At 40.8% G+C, this 16344-nt stretch overlaps 1 protein-coding gene across 3 annotated transcripts in view; it reads left to right on the top strand.

Annotated features, from left to right (window-relative positions):
- Positions 1–16344, top strand: part of FGGY (FGGY carbohydrate kinase domain containing) — a 202553-nt gene that overhangs the window by 172071 nt on the left and 14138 nt on the right. For all 3 annotated transcript variants that reach the window (XM_058842959.1, XM_058842960.1, XM_058842958.1), the window contains 2 exons: positions 1110–1230; positions 3782–3876. In XM_058842959.1, coding sequence (XP_058698942.1) covers positions 1110–1230; positions 3782–3876 — 216 coding nt within the window. The remainder of the gene's footprint in view (positions 1–1109; positions 1231–3781; positions 3877–16344) is intronic.

Genomic DNA, 16344 nt, shown 5'->3' on the forward strand with positions numbered 1-16344 from the left:
AGAGAATCTCCTTTTAACTATTCACTGCAAAATGCAATGCAACAGTTGGCCAGATGAGAACATGATCAGAGATGTAATTGTGGCTGTCCAGCCCGTTCTGAGCAGGCAGACTCCTTTTGGAGCAGTTTGTTTTTCCATAATTAAAATCGTGGCTGTGTGATTTGGAAATCAGCTCTCTGTGTCAATAGGGAAGCGATGGATTTAGTCAGCTGGGGCTGCTCAGGTTCCTCTGAGCTGCTTGTCTAAAAATCAAAATACATTTGAAGGCCTGTCCGGAATAGCGCTGGGCATTCACTGTGGACGTCTCCAGCCTGGTGGAACCCTTGCAAATTCAATTTTCAGTAGCTTTTATTTGAAGAGGGGTTTGCAGCTGCAGCCCTTTTAATGAACTGCAGCATGGCCTAAAGAAAACTTAAATAACAGTTTATGAAAACTCTGACCAGATTGTGTTTTGTGGGGAATCTGCTTAGAGTCAGCCTGGGCAACATTTTGCCTTGAATTTTATGTTTTGTCAAGTCTGAGCTTCAAAGTTAACTTCCAAGGTATTATAAAGAGCTGGGAATTATTTTTTGTCAAATACTTTGTCAAAGAAATGGAAAATATTCTTGCAAGAGGGAAATAGGGAGAAGGTTGACTTCAGTGAGGAGGGAAGCAAAGCAAACAAAAGGAAAAAAGATTTTATTTTCTGAAAATGGAAAAGCATTTGCTTCTGCCATTCTGATTTGAGTTTCTCAGAATGGAGACCATAAATGAAAAGTTTAAAATATGCCTGCATTCAAGATGTTTCAACTAATCCAGCCATGAAGTGGAACATTTTATTTTGCATAGGGCAAAAGCCAAGAGAAATAGTTAAGCCAATACAAAATTCTTCAGGTTTTCCTTTTTGCTGAAAAGACAGAAAACAGTTTTTTATTTGCTGTTCTCTTTTGTCCTGTTTTGCTATTTGGCTTCAGAATTGAAACCTCTTTACTGAGCTTGATTTTCAGATGCTCTTGTAGAAAGTAAAGAGAAGGTTTTGGTGGGGATGTCTTTGCCGTGCAGGTGTAGTCCTGTTCCTGTGGCTGCTCTCCTGTGCTCATCTGGTTCTGTTTTTTCTCCCCTTTTTGTAGTTAGGAACAAGACATATTTTGGAGGTGATGCAGGCTGCAGGACATGACATCACCACACTGTTCCTGTGTGGTGGGCTGAGCAAGAACCCTCTCTTTGTGCAGATGCATGCTGACATTACTGGTAAGCCTGGGGAAGTGCATGGAAAGAAGGGTAAATACTTTTTTTTAGGTGTCTAGGTACTTTGTCTCTAGAAAAATAAAAATTTTCTTTAGATAGAGCTGTATTTTGCTGCATGGCCAAAAAAAGTGTGCAATTAAATGTTCCTTTTATTGGCTTCATCCTATTTGACTTGTGACACTTCCTGCTCATGCTGGGCATTGTATCCATTCTATAGAACAATTCTTTCCTGAATTGTTCCATGCCTTTGTCACTGATGTGGATCCTTGCTGGATCCTGCACTGGATCCTTGCTCCTGCAAGGTGTTGCTCTTGGTTTTGTAGAATTCCTGGTGGGTGGAAGGCCATGGGTATGTGAGAGGAGCTCTCAGGCCTCCCCATGGCATTTTTGGTCTCCCTTCATCCTGTGTGTGTTGGACATCTCCACACACCTGCGAGTCAGTTGAATATACTTCAAAAAATGTGGAAAAAATAACAAAATTTAGTGTAAAGGACTTCAGAGAAACATTGAGCGATGTGTGTTTTGGGTTTATTTCAAATTAAGATCAGTTAAGCTGTCATAAATGAATTTTAAGGCCCAAATTTGGGGTGTTTGGTCTGGAGATCTGACTTGCCCTAACATGAAACCACACTTTATAACCATGATGGACAAGCAAAAAAATAATGCCTGTTGACCTTAAAATTCACTAAATATATTGTAGTCAAAGTGATGCTTTGTGAAAAATGATGTTAGGTCTATGCCTTTCCTTCAAAAGCTCACGTACTTTAGGTGAATTTCAGCTACATGTAGAGTTGGGCTGCTGGATTGTGATGTGTAAAAGAAAAGATCTGTGAAAAGGTATTCTGATTAAAATGTAATCACAAGTTCTTTGACTGTAACTAATGGCCAAGTACAATTCAATACAAAAAGGCCTTTTTGCAGTTTGGAGTTCTCCCCCATTTGTAAAATCAGTGACTGACAAGAGATGTCAGAGTTCATCTGACTGAAATGCTCTTGGTTATGTCGAACTCATTAGAGCCTATCAGATAAAATAACTAACATTCCAGGATCAATCCCCCATTCTTTCCTGAAAAGAAAAAAAATCTGAATATATTATTGTTAGCGACAAATGCCCATGACTCAGCCATGCAGACATCCAATAGATAATTCCACAGGCCACTTAAAAAGTATCTTGATCTTTTTGTTTGCCTGGTAAGAATTCGGTATTCATTCTGATGATGCGGGAAATGGGCAGTAAATTTTAGAGCACGCTGAAAATTGCTCACTGACGCCTGGCAAAGAGCCACGGAGCTCTGAGCTTCAGCTTTAGATTTGCTGTTCCAAGCTGACCCAAGTCCTGAGCTGTGCTTCAGCTGAACTGGAGGATTGCTCAGGTGACAGGGCAAGCTTTGCATCAAGTAACTGAATGCTTTGTGTCATAAATTGCTTTTTATATTCATAATTTAATTACTCATTTTGAAAAGTGTGCGTTTTGCCTTTTTTCCTTTATAGGAGTTGATTGTGGCTGATTTTAGGACTTCACCCAAATTTCAGCTCCTTCTAATCTTACATCTGGCTCTCAGGAGAAGCAATTTTGGGGCATAATATCGTGGAGACTGTTGTGAGCAGGAGTCCCTGCTCCCACCCCTGTGTTTGCATCATCATTCACTGAATGACATTATCTCAGTGCTGGAAATGCAGACACATGCCAAATACTGCAGGAATATTGAATTTTTCCGCATAGCGAGGACAAGCATCTGAAGTGCAGCTAGAAAAGTATTTAGATTCGTGCTCTTGGTTTAGATTTTTCAGGGGAATTAAGAAAGCAGGCTAATTTTTGTTTGTTTTTTTAGCCTTTTTCTGCTTTTCTTTACACTAGGTCTCAGAAAATTCTGCATAAACCAAGGGGAAATATGTTCTTGATAGTACCCATGGGTGATTTAATTTAATTCTACTTTAGAATATATATTGTTTACTTGTTTTTCCAGTGTTTTAATATTGTTTTTGAGTATCTTGCACAATTTGGAAGACAAGATTTCTCTTATTATTTCATACATAGCTTGAGAAAGTTTGCTACTCATATTTTCATGTCTTCCAGCAAAACCAGACTGGCTTTGTTGGCTGTGTGTTCAAAACCAAACACAAACAATCTTTTTTTGTTTGTTGCAAAAGAAACAAAAAGGAGACCGCCTTGTTTTCCCCTCCAGGTCAACTTTTAATAGGCACGTGGGTTTGGAGGGTGTGGGTAACAGGTTTATACCAAGTCCTTTGAGTGAGATAAATAGCCAGTGTCAGAGATCTGGGGGGTTGTTTTTTTTGTGTGTTTTATGTTCTGCATTAATGTTTTGGTAAAATGATTTTATTTAAATGCTGCACTTTTCTTGGAGCCTGGAACCACAGAGCAGAGAGATTTACATTAACCTACAGCAGGATGTAGCTGTGAATGGGGTTTTGAATAATGGTTTTCAAGCCCTTTTTGGTTCCTTTTTTGATTGTCTTTTTTGGGTTTTAATTATTTGTGGAGCTGCTGGTGCTGCTGTGTTCCCTAACAGAGTCCTGGCTCTTCCCTCTGCAGGCAAGCCTGTTGTGCTCTCCAAAGAAGTGGAGTCTGTTTTGGTGGGTGCTGCTATTCTTGGAGCTTGTGCTTCTGGGGATTTTGCATCTATCCAGGTATTCAGCACCTGATTTTATGTCATTTTTTGTTCAGTTTTAATGTGTTTTACACCTTGACTTCTGGCACCCATGCACACACCTTAATCCAAGTGGAAAAGTTTGTCCCTTCTGCACATCCAGACAGGATCCAGCATCGCTTTCTCTCCACCCTCTGTTTAACTCCAGATATTATTTAGGTGTGTTGAAGATTCATTTGTCTTTGGACTGTGGGGACATGCATAGAAGCTGCTGTGTATGAAGTTAGCCCATGTAACTTTACAGACAAAAGAGGGAATTTGGAAAGGCTCTGATCCTGCAGGAAGCTCACACTTTGATCTCAGTTACATTTGTCCTACTTTCCTTCCTTCATATTGAGGAATGTTAAACATAAGAAGCAACATAGCATTATTTATGCAGTAAAAAATAACAAATCTTAGCTTTTCCCCCAGTGAATGCAGAGTTCATAATGAGGATGGAACTTCTTGTTCATTCATATTATTTCAGTCCATTAACAGCTGAAAAAGTAGCAGTGAGGCTTTTATTTTTAGTGGATCAGTCAAAGCATGGCTTAGCTTCATTTATACAATCAGCAGGGGCATCAGAAACCCAAAGAAAGGTCTGACTGTCCCAAATCATGCCTTTTTTCCCACCTGGCAATCCCATAAGCCATATCCTTCTCTTCATGCTGCACAAGGACACTGAACAGCATAATGCAGTTGGACAAAATGATTTATCAAGATGGTCCCTAATACATTTGTTGCATTTTTCTTTATAATACCAGGCACTGATATTTGTAGATGAAATTTTACACAAAAGCTTATCTGGAGATATTTTGTGAATAGGGAGGTCAGCTCCTCGACCTGGTTAAATTGGTGCAGTTCCACTGGAATCAATAAACAGCTCAACATAAGCCGAGGAGCTGGGCTGTGCTTGGCACTTCTCCAAATGGGAATATTCTACAGGGCTATGTAGGTTAGCAGGAAGAGCAGTTTCCTTTCATAGGAATGTTTCCATTCCAGTGAATCCCATTGCAGCAAATACACAGTGCAGCATAGATGTCTGTGTGTAATAATTCTAGTGCTTGTAAGGAGGCCTTATTTTGATAAATGTAATTTCAGTAGCAACTTTTGGTGACAGAACTTTGTATTTAATTCTTACTCATCTGGTAATCTTCTGCCTTCAAACACATATTTCATTCCAAGTCTAGGATGTTTCTGCTACTGTACAATAACTGAACATCTCAAAACCGATTTTATTAAGTCTGTTTTTATCAGCATTGGAAAAATCTAATACTATGAAGTTTTCTGTATTGTGTTTTATACAATATTCATGTATCCACTTATCTTTAGCTTTTAACCCTGTCTCTATATATAAAACTATTTCAGAAGAATATCCAGTAATTTTAGATATTAATATTTTTAGAAGAATTTAGCTGCATGGCATTACAAAGGAGAAACTGAATACATTTATTTTAGGGACAAGGAAGTGTAAATGTGTATATACCATTGCAGTTCAATAACCTCTCTGACATTTATTTTTGTAACACATCTTCTAAAACAACCCATTCTTAGAGGTGTTGTTGCAAACATGCAGCATCTTTGTAGACTTTGCAAATACAGGTTATTATCTCTCCTCTAATAGATGGTTTGTGCTTAATTACTGTGCTTTCCAGAGCTCTTTGTTTGCTCAGTGTAATAGTAAAGGAGAGAACTGTGGTTTTTTTTACAATAACCTCTCTCCTTATGTCTGTGGTTTTTTTGAAGGGAATTTTTTTTGCTGTATTTTCCCCAGTCGCTGGTCACATTTCTCAGAACAATTTTTGGACATTTCCACTCAGTGTCAGAATCAAAACGTTTAAAAGCTCCCTGGTTTTTAATGGTTGGCTGTTCTCCACTTTCTAAAACTCAAGAAGTTTTAGGACAGCTTGGAAGTTGCACCCAAATCTGGATCCCTCCAAATCACTTCTGCTAATTTTAGTCCAGCTTTACCATGCTCTGCTGAGAAGAGCTCTGGCTGCTGCCCACCAGGGATTCTGAATTTGATGGAATGTGCATCCTGTAGGTATTTGGGGCATGGGGCAGCCAGGTCAGAGCAGCTGTCTCAGTCAGAATCTGGACACAAAGACACGATCCTCAAAATCTGCCAGGACATCCTTTTCAGCAGAGGAAAGACAGGGTGGGTCACCTAGGGAAGAGCCAACTCTGTGACAACCTTATGGAATAGTCAGAGTTAGGCTTTATTTAGCTGAACAGGTAAGAAATGTGTTGGAATTGGGTGGCATTTCCTGGGGTAGGTCTGTGGTGTTGCTGTACTCTCTTTCCTGCTGCACAGTCCTGTTGCTTGGTGCTGTGGTGCTGGGGTTTGAGATGGGGATGCAGCTGCTTCACAGGATGGTTTTTCCAAGGGCAGGCAGTCACTCACCACACGTGGCTGTTGATGCACCCATGTGGGACAGCAGGAGCCTCACCCTGACCTGTCTTGGTCATGGTGGCTGGAACACTAAAAGCTTTTCCTTTATCTTTTGTTATCCCTAAATAAGTTTATTCTCACAAAGAAACGAGCAGCAACATGCCTCCTGTCTCCTCTCCCTTCCCATACTGCAGCTCTTCAAACAATTTAGCATTTTGCTCTAATTCTTACTTTTCACATATTTTTCTTCATATTTCAAGTGAAATATGCTTTCATGTTTTCTACTGACCACTCCTGTAATAGTACCAAAATTCTCAATATACAGAGCCATTACAGAGAAGCCTTGGAAATGAAGATTAATGCAAAAGCTGTGACCAAACAGGTTAATTTGCAAGCTTCTAGTGTGCATTGAAAAGTTCAAGCCCCTTGAAGCTGCAATTTCATCTTTAGGTAATTCTATCAAGGGAAGATTTATAACCTCCATCTCTCAGTCCTGGTCACCATATGTTGTTGCTTCAAAGAATGTTGACTTCCCTATTTTCCTCTTCATTTACTCTCCCTGCATTTTTCTCCTCTGTGGTAAAACAATTGGTCTATCCAAAAAGGAAAAAAAACCCATGCAGTGTGGTGAGTTCTTCCCCATTTCATCTCTTGGTTATTTAGTATCTAGAAAGTCCAGAAAGGGGATAAAATCCTCTGAATTTCTTCTTGATTTATCTTTTAATTTGCCCCAAGAAATGCTGCACACTTTTTTCTCTGAGTGGTTTTGTGGGAGCTCTAACACAGCCTGGCTGAGCCCCAGAAGACAGTGCTGTGTAAAACAGTGTGGAATAAAGATTTTTGAAATAGAGACTGTATTTTTGGGGTTTAGATTTTTGAAATATGTGCTGTATTGAATGAAATAACCTTAACATTGCTGGCTTAGATGGGTCAATTTCTTGGTTCTAGCCATTCCTTTCATGCTGAGCAGCAGGATCCTGCTTTTCTGTAGGATTGTTTCTATAGTAAAAATATAGTTTCCGGTTTAGCCAGCCAGCAATTCCTTCTCAGTAGAAATGTTCAATAAATAAATGTCAAAGTTTCCAGTATATCCTCGTTACTCTGCCTCACTCGTATGTAATTGAAAATGGGAAGAAGGTGCTGTTTGATTTGGCAGTCATCCAGCTAATTTTTTTTTTTGGATAGCCCACTCTGTGGGACAAAGCTGTACACCAGGGAATGGGATTATTGCCTTATAAAACCCTGCAGCCCACTGACTATTCCTTAATTATGTATTGAAGCAATTAATAAAATTACCTATATGGAATCAGATTGCCAGATTTATTTTGGAAGTGCTGCATTCACATGGGGCAGCATGGGAGAGAAGAAACTCTGATTTTCCAGAATGCATTTTGTTGGTAACTCTCTGTAATCAACTTTCTGTGAACATTTTTGGTGTGAAACACGGAGCTAGAATTTAGAATCAACATGACTACAAGATTTTTTAGGTATCAAATTGACTTTTAAGGGAGGTTTAGTCTTTCCTTTGTTGGTTTTGGTTGTTAAGCAAGTTGATGGTATATCCTGCTAAAAGATAGGGAAAAGCTTTTTCATTTTTTCCATAAAGCAGGTCAGAGGTGTGTAAAAAATGAGCTGGATTCTATAGGAAGAGGTGTTAGGTAATTATCTCATGTGGATTAGCTGAATTATTTTGCAGCTGAGCAGGTGAAGGACCCCCATGGTCCAGTCTGCAGCCCTGGGAGCAGCCCCAGGAGCCGTGGGGATCGTGGTCCCCTGGCTCAGAGTCTGGGGGCTGTATTGCAGGTGGGAGTTGAAGTTAAGGTGGTGCAGGGAAATAATTCACTCACAGCTCTCTACTAACGGAGCCTGGAAGAGTTTTGTTTATGCACTGCTGGGTTTTACTTCATTTAATGGACATCTCTCAGTTGTCTGAGGATGATATTGGGTGGTAGAACACAGAGGGGAAAAAACAAACAACAAAGCCCACAGAAAGCACAAGTTTTATAAAGATCAGCGAGGAAGAACATAGGATACATGGAGTGTTTGCCTTGTAACAATTAAAGTGTTACAGACAGCCATGAATGTAAAGAAGTTCCTGAGTACAATTAGTGCACAACCTTGGTAATGGACCAACTGGCAATGGGGAAGAGACAGCATTTTCATAAGAACATCCATAAATAGTACTGAGACATATTCAACTTTTGTGCTGACAGAACTGGAGGGGGTTAGGCCATTTCCATTTCTGGATCAAGCCTTTTCTGGTGTAATTTTGTTCCACTTATTTCAGTGGACATGCTGAAGTTGATGATCTGATCCTCTATTCCTCTTCCAAAGCATTACCTGTCAGGCCATGGATTGAAATTCATGCAAGCGTCCCATGATTTCCATATTTTCAAAAGCAAGGATTGAGTGGAAGATTGGGGAAGGGATAAGTTTTTCCTTAGAAATGGTAATAACTTGGGAAATCAAAAGAGGAAATAAAATGACTTCTCCCTGTTGAGTTCAGGAATGCTGCCTTCCCTCATCTCATTAAAAATTTAAAGCACTCTTGTTTTTGAGCTGGGTGAATTAGTAATTAAGTGCTATAATCAACTTGTGTAAACATAATATTGAAGGAGAACAGCAAATTAATCATTTCGATGGCTTGCCTTACCTAATTAATGCACCTTTTAGCAAAGGCCTTCCTTGCATGTTGGCTTTTTTCTCCCATTCCCTTAATCAGAGGATTTTGGAAAGGCAGAGGAAGGATGATGGTTTTTCTTAGACACCATGATGTACATAAGGAGAGTGTTAAGGTGCTGTGACCTTGCCTTCCTTTTCTTCAAGAACTCCAAATCTGGGCATGTAGAGTTTTAACCCAATGTTTAATGGAGACCATCCTTGGGCAAAAAGTAAAAAGCTCTTGCTCTCCTAGGTAGGCATTGGTTGGTGTAGCCTCTTCTTCCAGGAGACTTTGAGAACCAAACAATTTCATGTAAGATGTTCAATGGCTGTGGAGAATATTTGTATCTAACCTAGTCTGGGCTAAGGGCAGCGACTTGGCAGTAGAACTCCATCCCTTTACCTCTTTCCTTGGTGTTTTGACACTGAAATATGACTTTCCTTAGTTGAGAGTGGTTTTTTTCCCTCATGTAATAAAATTAGATTCAATATGGCATGCATGAAACCACCAAGATCCTGGCAATGCCTCTGGCTTTTGTATAGAGTCAGCTGCCTCCTTACCAGAAATCTTGAGAGAAATATAGATGAGAGAGAGAAATGAAAAGGCAGTGATTTGATGGCCACTGTCCAGTTCCTTGTGGCCTAGTGTTTATGGTACAAAGAGTGCCTTTTTAGTTAGCATATTTTGGCCTTACTGTCAGAAGTCTTTGCAGTGAGGGTAAAAAGCAGATGAATCACTACTACTCCTTTGCCCTAAGGATCATCCTTCTGTATTAAAGCTGAGCAATATAAATGCTGGTTTGTCTCTGCCAAGCACAGAATGAGCTTTCAATCACTTTGAGAGTGTGACTTTTTCACTTTCCAAGCCACAATAAATATATAGAAACCTTTCTACTTTCTTTCAGCTGACTCCAGTGGACAGCATTTCCATGTGGCTGGAGTTCCTTTCTTGGTGGGAGTTAAATCACACCCACAAGCACCACCATGTAGAGATCACACAGCTGAAATGTGGCTGTAGCTGCTCACACGATGCTTTCACAAAAGTGCTTAGAAAAGTACCCTCTGCCTTGTTGCTGTTTACTGACATGTGATACTGGTTGACATCTGTTGCCCTTCTCATTTGAGGTCTGTTTGCTTTACTAACTTTAACATTTCCACATTGCTGTGTTGCTGAAGTGCAGATACACAAATCTCCTTGCAGTCCCCAAGGTCCTTTTATGAGAAGCAGAGCTGCCATCATTTGATATCATCCTGCTGGCTGCCTTTTATACTGGAGTGGAGAGAAATAATTCTGTTGCTGTGAAATGTTCTTGGGGGAGTGCAATGTCTAGTGCTATATGTTGTCATACATTTGATGTATTATCAGATCAGTACATGCTGTGCAGTAGTGTTTAGCTCATTGTCACAGCAGATGATTTGTGGTTGGTTTATATCACTTGAAATTATTACAGGTAAAAACTTGTCTAAGTAAATGTCAAAGTTTGTCATAGCAGGTCATGTAGCTGCTGCAGTGACAGATGATCTTAGTCCACAATCCTAATGCAGCATTCCCAGTTAATGTAAATCAGTGTTGCTCCAGGGTTTCAGAGGAGTGACACCAGTTTACTCCAGTACCCCAGTCCAGTCAAGCACTGGAGTGCATCATCTGACTTTCAAGTAGGCAAGAAGCTCAGCTGGAGACAAGCAGGACTGCCCATGTGCTGAAGTACTTTACTGGCTCAGAGCCCAAGCAGGAATCTGACACAGATCACTGGGAGATGACACTTCTTGAGATGATAAAGGTGATCAGAGCTCTTGCAGTTGGTTTCTGTTATTGCTCCTTCAGGAACAAGTTGTGGATGCCACAGGTAATGGGATACAAAGTCTGTGTCTTTTGTTAAGTGCTGTCCTTCTGGTGGAAGCTCAGCGTGCTGCATTTGAAATGTCACCCAGTACACAAATGGTCAGATTTGGAATTTCTCAGTAACTCTTTAATGACAGGGAAAGGCAGCTGCAGTGAGCCCGTGTGATGTATCAGCTATAACAGAACTGCCCATTTACAGGAGCTGAGTGTTTGGCACAGCTCTTCTAACACTGGAGGCAGCAACCTCAGCAGTCCAGTGCTTAGGGATGTGGTCTCGTTGTTGCTCTGAAAGCAGAAATAAGCATGAAATACCACACTGCTGAAATAAAACATGGCCTTTCATTTGGACACTGGTGGAAGGAGATGGGGCACCATGTGTCAGGATATCAATGTGGCTTCTCTGTTTATTAATTCTGGCTGAGACTGGTGATAAAGATTTTATTACCTATTTTTCACAATTACGAGGATGGACTGAAGAGGTAATGAAGACCTCTTGGAGGGAAGCATGACAAAAGAAATCTATTTAATCAGTCTTTACGCTGAAAGTGTAGCTGGCTTTGCACGGTGGCACAACCACTGACTTCTTCCGAGTTCTGGATCTTTCATACCCTGAATTACTGTGTTAGAAACAACCACATGAACATGAATATAACCTCCTCTGTCTGCAGGACATTGTCATGTCTTTCAGCTTTTTAAAAACTCACATCAGCTGGTGCTGGCGAAGAATAAGATGTAGTATTTTGTTAATCTACACAAGTTGAGACTCTTATTAAACCAATGGTGTTTTTCTTATCTGTCAGTAAGCCCAGGACCTGGCAAGCAGGAGAAAAAAATGCTGCTTGGAATAGCTCAGCTTCTGCTGCTGTGTATTTTTGTAACAAACCATGAAGTGACCACGGTGGAGTTTGTCTAAGGAAATACACAATTAGTTGATTTTTTTATTTTCAAGAAGAGTAAGATTAAGATCAGCTTGTAGAAGTCTAATAAAATCACAACCTTACAGTTTTGCCAGCTTGCTGACCCTGTTTTTTCTTGAGGAAAACCATAAATATGAGGAAACCATAAATGTGTCTTTATAGTAGATAGATACTTTCTTAAAAGTGTACTGTGATCCTTCTCCTTTCTATTTTAAGGACCAATTTTATTCATGTACTCAGAGACACAGCTGAAGTCATTTGGACCTTGGACTCCCCTTCTGTCCAGGCCATTTAAGCAGGGAAAATGTGATAGCAATATTTTATAGGAAGGATGAGGACAAAGGAGGGTACCATGGATCTTCTGTGACTGTCAGTAGCCAAGAAGGTCCTTTTTAGAGTGTGTCTTACTTAAATGATGTCTGGGATGTCAAACAAGTTAAAGTCTCTTTGCCCTCACCTCTTCAGTAGCTGAACAGAACAACCTTCAAGTTATGCACTGGAGAATTGGAAACTCAATCTGGCTACATTGTGAGATTAATTTTCCATCTGGGATTTGCACTCTTGCTATGTCAGCACAGGGATCAGACTGTTGCGTGGTGAAGCACGAGCATGTGGAGTCACAGCACTGTCTGAAATGCTTGAATGTTTTTCACACTGAAGTTTGTGAAGGACATTATGATCACTTAGTTGTGGGATTTGGTGCCACTAGTTCAGACCACCAGGACATACTTTGGCTACCCTATATTTGAAAATGTTTTATGTTTTACATATGCTATGTTATCCTTGCTCCTGAAGATGTCTTGAGGGATTTGTTTCTTAACATTTTCTCTCTGTATAGTTTAACAAGACTGTTTACTATCTCAGAGTGTCCAATACATTTTATTGTGGTTAGCATTAAAGGCATTTTTCTATATTCCCTTTCATATAATCGTGGATCTGAAATGGTAAAGGAGAGGTCCTGTAACATTTATTAGAAGGCAGCTGCTTTTTTAACATGTTGTCTTTCCTGAGAATTGGGATCCAATTCTCATTCTCTTTTCTTTGTTCAATCATATGTTCTTGTTTCCTTGGTTTCTTAGATACAGACATATAACAACCATTCCCAACCCTTTCCTTCTTGTTTTGAAATAAATTTTCACATGTCCTGTGCTTAAAATTTCTGAGGCACAGTTTAAAGTTGGACAGTGAGATATAGAGAATCCATATGAAATTCTTTTGTGGCTCTGTTCTGTTTTTATTGGGACACGTGTCCACGTAATGAGTAGCAAGACCATAATTGTCACTCTTGAGGGAAATAAAGGCAGAAAGGCTGACCACCAAGTGGGCACAGAAAAGCCTGACTTGCAGATTTTTGCACAAAGATATTCCTCCAGATGAGGCTTGAAAAACATTGGAAGAGCACAAACAGGGAGAAGTGCTGTGCCCGGTTCTTGCTGTGCCTTATAAGTGCACAGCAAAAGCGAGTGTGGTTGTTGTCTTAGGAATAATTTATGGGGCATGTTCTCAATGTGTAGCATTCCTGGGAGCTGCATTCCTCTGAGCATCACTAACACTCAGTACAGAAATACCTCCTGACCCATGCAGGGCCTGTTTGTGTGAGCACCTGCTGTCAGCTGCTGTTTGCCACAGCTTCCAGAGAGTCCTTTGCCAGGTAGAGGTTTTAGGGAAGAGTGTGGATGTGGGAGCTCTGGGGGAAGCACAATTTTTGGGCAAGGAACAAAGAAAAGTGATGTGGCAATGGACTCCTCCCTAAAGAGGGATGGTTAGATCTGAACATGTCATTTCTTTGGGAGCTTGGGAAGCACAAGGGACCCCTCAAGTAAGAACACTGGAAAATAAACCAACTTCTAATCAATAGTTTTTCCTTTGAAGAGTCTCTGCATGACAGGCATATATGGGAGGGCTGTACCATCATCCATCCCAGCCTCTCCTTCCCAAATCCATGGGGTGGATGATGATAACACATCACCTTTGAAAGGTGCCTTCATTACCCAGCCCTGTAGCACAAACACCTGGGATGTATTCAGCAAAATACTGCTGAGCCTTGTAGCCTTCAGACTCCTTTTCCTTTCAAAATGTCTGCTAAGACTTAATTTTCACCCAGTTTTCCCAGATTGGTGGTTTTCTGTATGTAGTTGTGAAATCACCCATTTCTGTTAACTTTAAGTAGTTTAGGTGTTGAATGCTGTGTCTTTAGACCAGACTGAGGGAAGCAGCTTGCGTTTCTTCCAGCAGATAAATGGGATGTGTGTTAGGCTCTAGGTTGGGAGCTGGCACTTAGCTCAGGTGTGGGAGGTGAGTAATGGCCCTAAAGATGCTAAGCTGTGTGAAGCCCTTCTGATAAACGGGGCCTTTTTCTGATGAGCTCTCCTCACGTTCCTGGACTGGCTGGCAAAAAAGCTCTGAGTATACAAGCACATTACTCATTATTTACTGGTTGTAGTTGCAAGGTTGTTTAATTTTGCAATAGTCCCATCTAAGGGATGATTCTTGCATTGCATGAAAGGGAGACTAAGCAAGATTTGCTTTTTTGTATTTGCTTTGTATAACTTTGCCCCTGTAAATATTCAGCACATTTGCCGTAAGTACAAAATGCCAAATGTGTGGCTTTCTGGACATGGACGTTCCACTCATCCCAGAGGAGAACCAGGCATGGAAAGAGAATAAAGATAGGAATGGGGCTTTCCTCTTTCAGCACTAAATCCCCAATAGCCACCATGTCCCTCGCCCTGCTCCCACTCTGATGTTGTTCATTCTTTCCTCTTGTATTTTTGCCTCTTGTTTGTGCCTCTCTTGTTTAGTAATGTTCACTTTTTCTTTTCCCATCCCTTGGTCTCTTCTCTCTTCTCCTTCTCCTTCTCCCAGCTCTTTCCACATCTCATTCCCTTACTCAAGTCATCAAATAATGAAAAGCAAAGAGTCAGGGATGGTTTGTGGCTCAGTCAGTGCTGATCCCTCACCTCAAGTCCCCTCTCAAGGCTTGCAGGACTTCAGTAAAGCCTCGTGGCATGTCCTCTGTTTTCTGGGCACAGCATATGAACAGAGCACTGACTGGGCTGTGCCAGTATTCTTGGACTGAAAGAGAGGAGATTTATGATGGCACTGATCACAGTGCTAAAATAAACTGTCCTTTCTCAGCCAGAGGAATAGGAGTTTGTAAATGCCAGCATTTTATACACAAACTGAAGGACAGGGCTGAGGGAGCCAGCTGCCCAGGTTAGCTGTTCAGGATCTGAACATGGCAAGGCTTTAAAAGCAGAGAGCCAGAAGAAGTAATTTATATTAAAACAAACTCTGTCATGAGTCATTTGACTTCTTTTTCTCTTACACACATAGTTTATGTCCCAAGCCTTCTAAGGCCCGGGTAACATCTGATACTCTTTAGGCTGAGCCGGCTCTAATAGGAGTGGGATCCTGCTTCCACTTACACTGTACCACTTAAAACTCTATTTAATTTGAGTCTTATGTTTACAGGCTGTAACTGTTACTTATTTGTTATTTTTATGGTAATAAAAAGATTGTTTGTCTGTGATCCTGTCCTTGCCATGCTGTTGAATAGGTCTGTGTCCTTCAGCAGCAGCAGGGAAAAACAGGGGCTTCTGCTTTTCACCTCATTCATTTTTCTCATGCAGCTCCAGTCAGGTCAGCAGGCAAGGGGGGGTGCAGGTCCTTCCCATCCCTCCTGACCAGTGTCTCAGTCTACTGATGCCAGCAGAGCATTACTCCACATTTTTCACACCATTTGCAATGATGTGAATGTGATTTTTCTTTCCTTCTCCTTCAAAAGAGCCAACACCAAAGTGTACCCTGTCTGCAAAATACAGCTTTGTCTCTTTTACCATGTTTCTTATTTTTTCATTCTCTCCTTTGTCTCATCCCTTCTGATCCCAGGTTTTTGTTTAACATTTTTACATTTTTACCAGGTGCAAAAAATAGGTAATTGCAGGTAGGAGATGTGAAAGGTGTATGAATTCTTCAAGTCTTGTTCCCTGCTTATGTCAAGGCTTATAGAGACCTGAAAGGGGAAGATGAAACATTGACAAAGGGCAGGAAAGCTTTGTCCCACTCCAAAGTTTACAGGGAAAGACTTCAACCCCTCCCCATCCAGCTTCCCTGGGCAAGGATAACCCTCAGGCCACCGGCTAAAAGAGGCTGCACCTTAATTAAGAGCATGACTCTTGTTCCCTCTAGTGGCTAATTACACAGCATCTCTCACACCAGAGTCATTCCACTGCCTTCCTGCTTCCCTGCCCAATTTTCCTCCCATGCACCCTTTTTCAATATGTTTTTTAACTGTCTAAATTTCTCCAAATGATGGTATTTGCCATTCTTTGGATTGTGCCTTCAGAAAGCTGGAAACTCTCCCAGGGATAGATGCAACAGAGCAGTAGGATTTAGGGCTGGAGAGGTTTTTGCTCATATTCCACCCATGGTGGATTTATCTGCAGCATTACCAGGAAGGGTTAAGGAAAAAGGGCTTTTCTTGGTTTATCAGCATCCCTGCTCCTATTGTAACTCCTTAAGTATGAACAGATATGGATGTCCAGAACTGTTGGACACCTCAAAACCCAGGCTTGTTTCATGTCCTGGAGATAAGGAGTAAGTAGCTTGGCTTTCCAGATCAAATACCCTGTAAAATGTAGTGTAGTACTTCCT

The sequence above is a fragment of the Poecile atricapillus genome, chromosome 7, assembly GCF_030490865.1.
Source record: "Poecile atricapillus isolate bPoeAtr1 chromosome 7, bPoeAtr1.hap1, whole genome shotgun sequence".
Lineage (NCBI taxonomy): Eukaryota > Metazoa > Chordata > Aves > Passeriformes > Paridae > Poecile > Poecile atricapillus.